The sequence below is a fragment of the Dendrobates tinctorius genome, unplaced genomic scaffold (genome assembly GCF_039654945.1).
Source record: "Dendrobates tinctorius isolate UK_male_01 unplaced genomic scaffold, ASM3965494v1 ptg000070l, whole genome shotgun sequence".
Taxonomy (NCBI): Eukaryota; Metazoa; Chordata; class Amphibia; order Anura; family Dendrobatidae; genus Dendrobates; species Dendrobates tinctorius.
In genome coordinates, this window is record NW_027361738.1 from 62,306,998 (window position 1) to 62,319,291 (window position 12,294).

Below are 12,294 nucleotides of genomic sequence, written 5' to 3' on the forward strand. Positions count from 1 at the left end.
CAGGTGACAATATTTTCAGCCTATAACAGCCCGGTCTAGTCTATCAGTACCCAAAAAGTTACATTAAAACGAAAAACAGTGATTATACAATAGGCATGTGCAATGGTATCACACTTTTGATTGTTCACAGTGAATGGCCAATCAGGAAACCGCATTTGCTGATTGTTGTCTAATAGTGTCTTCTTGGAGTACAATGCTAGCCATGTTGCTGTTTCCTACCTGTACCATATGTAATCGCTATCTCTACTACATGTACTACACTGCTCTCTACCTGTACTACATGTACTGCACCCCTTTCTACCTCTACTACATGTGCTACACTACTCTCTACCTGTGCTACATGTACTGTATTGCACTCTACCTGTACTACATGTACTGTACTGCTCTCTCCCTGTACTACATGTACTGCACTGCTCTCTACCTGTGCTATATGTACTGCACTGCTCTCTACCTGTGCTACATGCACTGCACTGCTCTCTACCTCTACAACATGTACTGCACTGCATTCTACCTGTGCTACATGTATAGCACTACACTCTACCTGTGCTACATGCACTGTACACCTATTTACCTTTATTGCAAGTACCATAATTCTCTCCACCTGTACTACATGTACAGTGCTGCTTACTATCTGTGCTATATGTACTTTACTACTAAATATCTGCCTGTACTGCATGTCACTTCCGGTGATGCAGTTACGGCCTGGACGCCGAACACTGATAGAAAAACCTCCGGCCTCATTCTCCTGATGCGCCGGCAGCAGTAGGCAAGGCAAGGCGCAGGAGCGCCACCGCTAACACAACTTAAAGCATATGGCCACATCCCTTGTATTCTGAGGACTATAAAGCCCACTTTGCACATTACCATAACCTGGGAATTAGCCCCATACAGACTGCATCTATCTTCATGACTAAGGGAATCTCAACAACAGTACAGGTCAAAACATCACTATTGAACATAGTCGCTCTAGAATTTTTTCCTACACTTTGCCCATTTACTTTTTTTTTCAAGAATTAAACATTATTTTCTTGCATCATCCTAAAACGACAGAGTGAGCAGTAAATTTCTACTTTATGGACTAAGTATATCACATAGGACACACCAATACTACTGTATAAATCACATAGGAAACACTGAGACTATCTATACATTAAATAGGAGACACAGAGACTGCCGTATACAGCACATGAAACACCCACTCCGCTATATGTACATACCATAGTAGACGCCAAGACTGCCGTATCCACATCACATAGGAGACACCGAGACTGCTGTATATACAACACATAGGAGACACAGAAACTGCTGACATACAACACATAGGAGACACCAATACCTCTATACATACATCACATAGAAGACACTGAAACTACTGTGTATACATCACATAGAAAATACTGAGACTGCTGTATACATCACATAGGAGACACCTGGGCTGGAATATGTACATCATGTACGATTCACTGGGGCTGTAGTATGTACGTCACATAGAATACACTGGGGCTGAAGTATATATATATATATATATATATATCACAGGAGACATGGGGATGCAGTATATACATCATAGTAGGCATGATACTGGGACATATACACATATACATCACAGGAGCCATGGGGCTGCAGTGTATGCATCACAGCATGTGACACGGAGACCATGGGGCTGAGGTATATACTGTAGATCACAGGAGAAGGCATGGTGCTGCAGATTATACATCACAGGAGAAGACATGGTGCTGCGGATTATACAACACAGGAGGAAACAAAGGGCTGCAGATTATACATCATAGGAAGAGTTATGGGGCTGCGGATTAAACATCACAGTTGATGTCACGGAGACTGCGGCTGTGGGACGGGAGAGCGCATCACTCTAACTTCACCCACAAAGTTCAATTTGATGCTAGCACTGGTCAGGACATAATCTTTAATTGTATGTACTGTAGCATTCAGTAGCTCGCAGAGCAAGGAGAAATTCAAAGGCCGGCTACCCTCAAAATGCAGATGCCAACATGAACACTGAGGTCCCTAGGAATCTGCCCGAGGGCCGGAGAAAAGGTCATCGAGGCCTCGGGCCTGAGGTTCCCCACCACTGCTCTAAATGATATGATGAACCCCACAAAAGTTCTCATTGCTAAAAAAATAAATACGTAAATAAAATATGCTCCCCATCCTCCTGCTGCTTCTGTCTCTGTAGGGTGTAGTCTGAAGCTCTGCCCTTCTCAGTGCAGCGGGCGTGATGTAGTAATCGTGCCTGCTGCACTGAGACGTCAGACGCACGGGGAGAATAACGGAGGAGGGAGCTGTCAGCTCCCTCTTCCATCATTACTATCAACGGTATTGGTATTCAGGATCCCGATACAGTTGAAAGTGTGATGCCGGAAGAGTATGGCATGGCACTAGCCGCCTGACTCCCAAGCCCCATAGCAGCCGCACGGTTTGCCACTATTAGCAGTACGCCACTTCTTCTCTGATCAGGATGGTGCATTGTGAGCTTCGATAACCTTACCTACATCAGAAAGCATGATGAGAAAAATGCAGTTCCATGTTTGAGGCTAAATTGGTGTTTAGCTATAAAAGTCACTGATTTCAGTGCAGAAAAGTCTGTAAGTATAAAAGCCGGAAAAGGTTGTGGAGCTTAATCCTGACAATCAGAGCCTGCCATGCTGTGATTAGAATTAGCCCTAATAGGCCATTCCAGTTTTCCCAGTGTTTGGCTTAGGCTTAAGTCACCAAAGAGATAGACATCTGAACCTCTTCTGAATGACAAAACCAGGACTATAGTCTTCAACGAGGACTGTGACTGCATGGTTCCAGTATACGGTTCACTCAACATCTTGGACCACAATCAACATCTGTAGGGGGCTTCACTTTATGGAGCTATTGACAAAAATGAGCCAAATTCCCAAACTTTAGATTCTTTTTAATCTCCTTTATTGCAGTGTCCATATTTTTTTTTGCGGACACTGTTGTAAATGTAGAGTATACTATTGTGTCCAGTGAAAAAGCAGACATTGCACTGACTGGTGGAAATCCACTCCTGGATTCACATCAAGAAATTCCTTATCGTCTGTTTCTGTGGTGACATTCTAATGTTTGACCCTTTACTGGAAAATAGGACAGCGGTGTCTAGGACGTTGATTTATTAAATGATTTTGTCATTGTCTCAGCTCTCCATTTAATAGTGAATCTGTCAGCAGGTTTTTGCTATGTAATCTTTGAGAAGCATGATGTAGGGGTTGAAACATTGATTCCAACGATGTGTCACTTGCTGGGCTGCTTGCTGTCATTTTGACACAGTCACTTTTTTCTTTGCTGCAGATGTATCAGTGCTCAGAATGCTAAGCTGTGTATAACCCACGTGATTCATTGGCAGCTTTCCGTGTACACTGTACAAAGGCAGAAAGTTGCCAATCAGTGGTGTGGGCGGAGTTACACAGAACAGTGGACTAGGAGGCACGAGACACCTAGTCCTATTGTGATAATCTCCTGGTGATAAAACACTGATTTTATTGAAACAGCAAAACACAGCCTAGTAAGTGACACATCTCTGGAAGCAGGCTCTCATTGTGCTGCTCTCAAATTACATTTAAATAAAAAAACAAACTTCTGACTGATTTCCTTTAAAATACTTAGTATGCTTGGTTCATTCCAGTCTCCTTGCTGAATAGCTTATAAATGTAATCTTTGGAAATTTTTACTTGCAGATTGGCGTGTCCCAAATAGTTATTTTTCCGCTCTTTCTCTCAGTTTCTGTGATTGAAAAAAAATATATTTTAATAGGTCTTTCTATTCTTTAACTGCTCTATCCAGAAATACTTTATCTTTCCAGAGTGGGCACTTTTAGGCTTATTTTAATTATAGGAAAATATGACCATAAAAATATCCGCATCATAAAAGCATAAAAATATATATGGTAAAAGTAACAAACTGAAGCTGTTCAAGTGTATTTTTGGGGGGGATTTTCTTTTCTATTTTTAAGCACATTACAATGTCGTGTGAACCCTGGATAATATTTTATGGCCTATAGGTGCCGTATAGTACACATCGAAGGGAACCTTTAACCTGTTTAACATATTTTATTGAAATGGAAGAAAAAAAAGACAAAAAAGAACACCCCCGCACTTCTACTCTGTTTCTACTTTTTACCAGCACTTTGGGTCTAAACCAAAGCATTCTTCACATTTTTTTTTCTATTCTTCATTTGGACAGCCTCGGCTCATCCTCTCTTTTCAGATCATTCCGGTAATGATTTCCTCGCATTATGCTCTGATTTGATTCTTCAGCGCGCACATGTTGTGGTTTAAGCGACGACAGGCGTTTCACTCTTTTTTTTTTTTTTCTTTTTTTTTTTCCTCAAGGCTTTTCTGCAAGATCCCTTGTTTGTCTGTCTTTTTTTGTTTGTATTTTATTGCTGTGCTTCTTAGTACTTACCATTTGTGCTGCCTGGGTATTGTTTATGACATCAGGTTTTATGATTAAGCCCACTGCCAGCATTCTTCTCTGTTTAAGTCATCCACTTTGTCTCTATTACTAGACTAAGAAAAAAATAATAATTCAAGTGGCAGCAGTGTTTTTTTTTGTAATTGATGTCATATTGAATGTCCAAGTATTATGAAATGGATAACATGCGCAGAGATGTTTTGGCAGAGTTACAGCAGCCACATGCAAACCATAATCACCAATTCCCACCTCGTAAGGCAATTCCCATTCGCCAAGCCTGTGAATCTTATTACTTAGGCAGTTGATTCGCAAACACAAAAAAACAATAATGTTTGGCTCCTGGAAAATATATAATGTTTTGCGTCGGATGTTTTTAAAATTTCTCTCCGTTTTGTCATGTAAAAGTGTGCCGAGGACGAAGAGACCCGAGATCTGGTCCGACAGTATGGAGGACTGCAACCCTTAGCCATGCTCCTCGGCAAGTCCGACAATAAGGAACTCTTGGCGGCGGTGACTGGAGCCATCTGGAAATGTTCCATCAGCCGGGATAATGTGACAAAGTAACGAGTTCAGCCATTATTTTGTTGTCATTGATGTGTGTTTCGAATGATCTCAATCCCAGACAGCGATAACGTTCAATTTGAAAGTGGTTCTCGGCACTAACCAGCCAGGTGGTAGAGTTGAAGGAAGGTCATAGGCAGGGGCGAGGGATTTCTTGCAGATGAAGAGGCCAAGATCAATGAGTAATGAAAGTAGCAGGAAACCTAAACGAGTTCTTTGGCTTTAGTTAACAAGTGCCTAGACTGCAAATATCGGATAGATTGACACAATGAGCACCTCTCTGGAGCAGTTATATACACCAAGCTGTCTAGAAGGGGATCACTTAGAGATCAGTCTCAGTGATAAGCAGCTGCTGGCTAAAGAGTGAGGACAACACATATCTTCATATATCCTGAAATCTGCCCATAACTTCTTGCTAGACTACACGTTAGCTGAGAAAAATATACAGCTCACGTGCTTCATCTGCTGCACGATTTAGCCAAGATGTCACATAATCAGCCCGGTGGTGATCTGTAGTGTGATATATTGCAGATAAGGAAAAAAAAGGTAATCCGTACTTAGACAAATCAGTTTACACCCCAAAGATTTATGGCATTGTTCCATGCTTGCTTTTACGCTTTTTCATTCTGGGTGTTGGAAAAATTCATCGGAGCTATCCCCCTTAAGACTTAATAATAGTGTTTTATGACTACCGCCTCAAGGAGGTTTCTGAGTCACTAGATATCTTTGAGAACTGGAAGAATTCAGGCCAACAGGTTCACTGGAAATAATGCATTTATTTAGAGTTAAAGGCAATTAAAGGGGTATTCTGGTTTTAAAAAAATGTTTGTCCTTGTTCTGGCCCTGTGATAACCAAACAGGTGCACGTCTCGTTACAAGCCTGAGCTAGGATAGCTTTAACATGCCATGCAGCTGCATGTCCATCACGTGAACAGTATTGACGAAAACCTTAGCACCGAAAAAGACGAAAGTAGGAAGTATTTGCTGCAATAAGTGAATTTTATTTTGATCTGGAAAGAAGTAGAAATGATCCAACGTTTGCCCGAAAACGCTCTTTTTTTCAAGGACACCAGTATGTTGAAAGACTCAGAAGTAGGAAAGATGCGGCTAAGTACAGGCCATTGTCAGTCGAAACGTTGGACCATTTCTACTTCTTGCCGGATCAAAATAAAATTCACTTTTTGCAGCAAGAACTTCCACCCTTCGTCTTTTTCGGTGCGATCTCACTCTCTTTGGAGAGTGGCTGCGGCTTACATACTTGTGTGCTTGTTCCTGACAATATACTCCTAGGCAATCTGTTGACTTATGAAGGTCTTAACTATGGACTGAAACATTTCACCTCTCTGGATTGCCTATTCTCAATAAATCTCACCATTTTTATCATTTTTTTGGAGTTCCGAATTTATTTTTCATTCAATTATGGGTCAGCACCCAATTCCAGAAGTTCAGTGGTTATTACATAACATAACTTAAATGGAATGTGTCACCACGAAAATACACTCCAATCTGCAGACACCATGTTATAGAGCATGGGGAGATGAGTAGATTGATATCTAATTTTGTGACAAAAGATTCAGTACGACCTGTGTTTTAATCATTTAATCCTCTCCTCTTTCTGAGATTTTTGGTCCTGTGGGTGATCCCATCAACGACTGACAGTTGTTTCTATATGTACGCTTATACAAAGAAAGCTGATAGGAACGCCCACTGGACTGAAAATCCCCAAAAGAGCAGAGGATTAAATGACTGAAACACAGGTTATACTGTACCCTTTCTCCAAAATCTATGTATCAATCTGATCCTCTCCTTTTTCTCTATAACATCGTGCTTGCAGATTAAATAGCATTTTTATGGTGACAGGTTCCCTTTAAAAGTGATGAAGTTATATAGAAAGTATATTTGGAAAATGTTCAAGCTTTCATTATACAATAATTACCTTTTTTTTCTTTTGATTAAACAAGATTACCTCTTTTAGGAGAGCTACTCAGCAGAGTAGATTTCTGGCAGCGACTTGTCAAAGCTACATTAGTGGAGACATAGTCTTCCATTTTTTACTTCACCCTTAGTAACACCCTGTTCACACAGTGCAGAATTCAGATGAATTCTCCGATAGATCAATAGACTGCAATGACACAAATGGGGTTCAAATGGACTCTTGTTTATGATTTTCTTTTTCCAACCGTGCCCATCGGAAAACGCAGAGACCGATGTTTTGGAATTCCCAGAGGTTTGCTTTTGTCCAAAAAAGTCACAAATTTTGGCACAAGGCTTGTGTTGTAAAAAAACTTTACACAATTTTGAACTTTTCTCGTGACGGATGGGGTCTCTTGACGCTCAACAGATTAAGGGGTTGTCCACTACTCAGATAAATCCTTCTCAATTGCTGTTGTTCCCCTTATAAAATAACAACAGCCTATACTCACCTCCAGTGCCGACGCCATTCCAGCGGTAACCGCACTGACTCTCCCATGAGTTGTTATGTCACTCGAAAACCCTGCAGCCAATCAACGGCCACTTCCCATTCACTTCTTTGGATGTAGCTGACATTCTAAGAAAGTCAGAGAGCAGAAACAGCAGCAGTAATTTCTTCCGCATCTCATTTTCATCCAAAGGAAGTGAGGGTGAAACGGCTGTTGATTGGTGGCAGGGCTTGTGTGGCATAACAACTCACGCAAGTCGCGGGAGAGCCAATGACATCACCACTGGAATGGCGCTGACACCAGAGTATGGGTATTATTATTTTTATTGGGGGGGGATATAGCTAAGTAGTGGACAACCCCTTTAAATCTGTTGAGTGTCAATTCACTTTTTAAAAGTTATGAAAAGTTCAAAATTGTTTTACTTTTTTTCAGAAAATTTGTGACTGTTCTTTACACCGTTTTTTTTTTTATTTAAAGCCGTTAATAATTTCCCCTGCTTGTTTTAGACTTGTTTAATTTTTACCTTAGTGACATTTATTTAAAAAAAAGATTAATTGAATTGAGATGTTGTCCTGCTATCCGAAACAGTGAATCCAATAAAACGTGCAACAATGTTCCTGTGTATAATTGTTGGGCAGGTTTTTCTTTTTTCTATCATTCCAGTTAGTAGAATAGGTAAATTATAAAGTCAGGATGCCTTGTCGTGTCCAAAGCTAATACAAAGAATTTCATTTATTTAAAGGACTTATAAGCAGGAATTTATCAGGTAACTGTTTTTTTTTTTTGCTTCATTCTCAAAGGTTTCAAGAATACAAAGTTATAGAAACCCTTGTTACCTTCCTGACTGACCAGCCAGAAGAGGTTCTCGTTAATGTTGTAGGAGCACTGGGAGAATGTGGCAAGGAGCCTGCCAATAGGGCCATTATCCGTAAATGTGGAGGCATCAATCCACTAGTCAATTTACTAACCAGCACTAATCAAGCATTGCTGGTGAACGTTACCAAAGCTGTGGGTGCCTGCGCATCAGAGCCTGAAAATATGGCGTAAGTATCAAATTTTTCAGTAATAATTTCTCTAGGTGAAAATATTCGAGGTATATGAACACCATTCAGGGAATTCTTTTCATTTAAATCAATGTATTTTGGCCTAGGATTTTATTACAACTTTTTGAACCATTTGGCTTCTACATCCTCTATGGATTGCAGTACATGACAGATTGTAGAAGGAGTTAAATGTCAAATCCGTCAACCCTTCCCGATTACAGGGTCTGCAGCTCTTATACCTGTTGTCCTGAATGATCATCTAAGGATTTTCATTTTGACATAAATGGGCGTGGAATCTACTATTTCAGTGCTGTCATACGTAGAGGCTGCAGAAGACAAATGGTCAAAATAGTCAATTCTTCAAAAAAGATGCTTTTAAGCAAAATAAAAAAAAGTGCAGCTTTGTTCTAACACTGATATCACAATAGTATTGCTGCATCTTTAAAACACTCAGGCCCTGATTCACTGTTGTATTTGCAGCTTTTGTCTAGTTTTTGGTATTTTTCACCTGTTTTTCATTTCCACCTTATTCTTCTTGTAGTTGGGACTTTTTAAAATCCTGTTTTGTACGTGTTCGCCTGTTTTTTTTTTTTCATGTTCGCCATTGTGAGCAGTGGTTGGGATTTCCAGCTGTTCTTGCCTGATTCATCTTTTGTGACTTTTTAAAGAGTCACAAACTTTGGTTCAAATGTGCTCCAGTTCCCCCTTTCCCCCGGGTGATTTTACGTGCGACAGTTATTTTTGGTACAACTTTTGCACCATTGTGTGACATGTGTACCTTTTTGAAGGCAACCAGTTAAAGACAGAAAAAAGACTTTGCGCAAAATTCATGAACTTGCGCTCGGGCTATTATGAAGAATTTAGCATGAAAAAATACCGGCAGCAAATACCACAAGACAAAAAAGTTAATGACTTCAAGAAAGTCGCAAGTAATGAATCACGGCATAATAATAATAATAATAATAATAATAATAATAATAATAATAATAATAATAATAAATTATATTTTGCATAATTCATATTATGTATTTATTCATTTTTCTATAATTATTTAATTTCTTATTTTGTGTCATTTTTAATAAATTTAACACCAGTTGTTTAAATGTAATGTTATTTATATAATTACAATTACCGTAATTAAATGTAGCATAATTTCTATTCTTTATTTTTATTGAATATAGTACCAGTTGCTTAAATGTAATATTATTTAAATAATCCATAAAATTAGTTATATTCTGCATAATTTATATTATTTATTTCTTTATAATTATTTTATACCATTTTATTTTTATTGATTATAATACCAGTTGTTTAAATGTAATCTTATTTCAATAATTATTATAGTTAATTCAATTTTGTATAATGTATATTCTTTATTTTTTATATAATTGTATTTCTTTATTTTGTATCAGTTTATTTTTTATTGATTCTAATACCAGTTGTTTAAATTTAAATTAATTAAATAATAATTATAATTATTATTATTATTATTAATATTATTATATTTATTATTATTATAATAATTAATTAATTCTATTTTGCATAATGTATATATATGTGTGTGTATATATATATATATGTATATATATATAATTTTTATTTCTTAATTTTTTATTAATTTTTTTATTGAATATAATACCAGTTACCGTATTTAAATGTAATATTATTTAATGATTTATATTATTATTTTTTAATGGAACTATTTTATTTCTTTATTTTGTATTATTTAATTTGTATTGAATATAATACCAATTATTTAAAATTAAAATTACTTAAAGAATAATTTTAATTAATTATAATTTGCATAATTTATATTATTTTTTATATCTACCGCACATAATTATTTTATTTCTTTATTTTATATACTATAATTTTATTTTTTTTTATTGGATATACCAGTTGTTAAAATTTTATATTTAAATATGCTATTTTTTTTTATAGAATTATTTTATTTCTTTATTTTGTCTAATTTTAGTTTTATTGAATATTATACCACTTACTTAGAATCAGTAGGTCACAGGAGAATCAACCGCTACAAATTAGTATAGATTAGGAAGATAAATAATAGATAAATCTTATTTAATCATCATAAAAAAACAAATCTGGTCGAGGGCTTTAAACGTTGAGTTGACCCGGGATTGTAAAAGCACATGGATATCTTCATGTCATTATGATATGTTTTTGCAGAACTTAGTTCTGTGTTCTCAGGAGATAATAACATCGCCTCGTACGTTGGAAGCGGTTGTATTTCGCTTTCTATCTTTTCACGAGATTTAGGTTTACAGTGTCTCCGTACAAAGATAGGATTGTAAGGAGATATTAGGTTTAGTCTGGCCCGCGGCGCGGTTTAACGTCCTCTACGGACCCTGATGCAAAGTTATGATTCTCCTTCTGATTGATGTATAAACACTGGACAGATGGTGCCGTGATGTTTCTGATGATAATTCATTCTTCAGATCGCCGTAAAGATAGTTTGATTAGAGTATGTTTAAGTAATTAGACAGCGGGATTTAATGTCGGTCATGTTTAGTTGGCTGCACATGGAAAACAAGTTAAACTTTATACGTCCCCAACAAAGGATGCACTGTGGTATAGAAGTATAAACCTGTATCGGGATTACAGATGCTTTTCCTTTCACGGACAGTCTACGGGGCAGAATAGGAAGCTGCTTAAAAAAAAAAGAAAGGTTATTTCAAAAACACACACATCCTCCTTAAGTAATGAGGTTCTGCAATGAATATTTGTTTCAGAAAGATACTTGCATTTTGCAGTGTGTCTAGGTTCTTACATTTGGCTGTATTTGGATTTTAAGGGGGAAAAAAAACTTGTTTGTACAAGAAAAAGCAATGGAGAATAGTTATATCCTAAGAAATTCACATTTTTTAGAATGACATGTTACATTCACAAGGGTCTAGGATGATTTTACTGTCATTTCTTGGTCAAATAGGATTCTTCGCAGTCGGGATCTTATATTTCTGCTGCTATAATTGATGTTTATTTCTTCATTGCCTGGCCGCACGACAGGGTAATTGACCGATTAGACGGAGTTCGTTTGCTGTGGTCGTTGCTTAAAAATCCTCATCCAGATGTACAGGCAAGTGCGGCGTGGGCCATCTGTCCCTGCATCGAGAACGCAAAGGTGGGTATAAAGGACAAGTGTCTGGGCCATGTCCTACGGCCACAAACACTGCCGTGCTCGGGGTTCTCTGAGGTCTGTGGAAAATCATTTTTTATGGGTGATTTTATGCAAACTAGTAAAGAATTACACACACACATACACACTTAAACATCATTTTTTATCATATATTTATATATACTGTGTAATGTATAGGTAGATAAAACATATAGCTATAACCTAGATTATATAGATAATGCATAGATAGATAGATAGGAGGTACAGTGGGGAAAATAAGTATTTGATGCGCTGACAATTTTGCAAGTTTTCCCACCTACGAAGAATGGAAAGATCTGTAATTTTTATCATAGGTACACTTCAACTGTGTGAAACACAATCTAAAAATTAAAAACAGGAAATCACATTGTATTATGTATGTATTTGATCACCTACCAACCAGCAAGAATTCTGGTTCTCACAGACCTGTTCGTTTTTCTTTAAGAAGCCCTCCGACTCTGCACTCATTACCTGTATTAATTGCACCTGTTTGTTCTAATTACCTGTATAAAAGACACCTGGCCGCAGCCTCAATCTATCACACTCCAATCTCGACACCATGGCCAAGACCAAAGAGCTGTCTAAAGACACCAGGGACAAAATTGTAGATTTGCACAATGCTGGAATGGGCTGCATGACAATAGGCAAGCAGCTTGGT

The 12,294-nt window shown here is 37.6% G+C and overlaps 1 protein-coding gene across 2 annotated transcripts in view; it reads left to right on the forward strand.

Annotated features, from left to right (window-relative positions):
• Positions 1-12,294, forward strand: part of ODAD2 (outer dynein arm docking complex subunit 2) — a 228,821-nt gene that overhangs the window by 125,539 nt on the left and 90,988 nt on the right. For both annotated transcript variants that reach the window (XM_073581730.1, XM_073581731.1), the window contains 3 exons: positions 4,846-5,000; positions 8,222-8,464; positions 11,489-11,603. In XM_073581730.1, the coding sequence (XP_073437831.1) occupies positions 4,846-5,000; positions 8,222-8,464; positions 11,489-11,603 (513 nt within the window). The remainder of the gene's footprint in view (positions 1-4,845; positions 5,001-8,221; positions 8,465-11,488; positions 11,604-12,294) is intronic.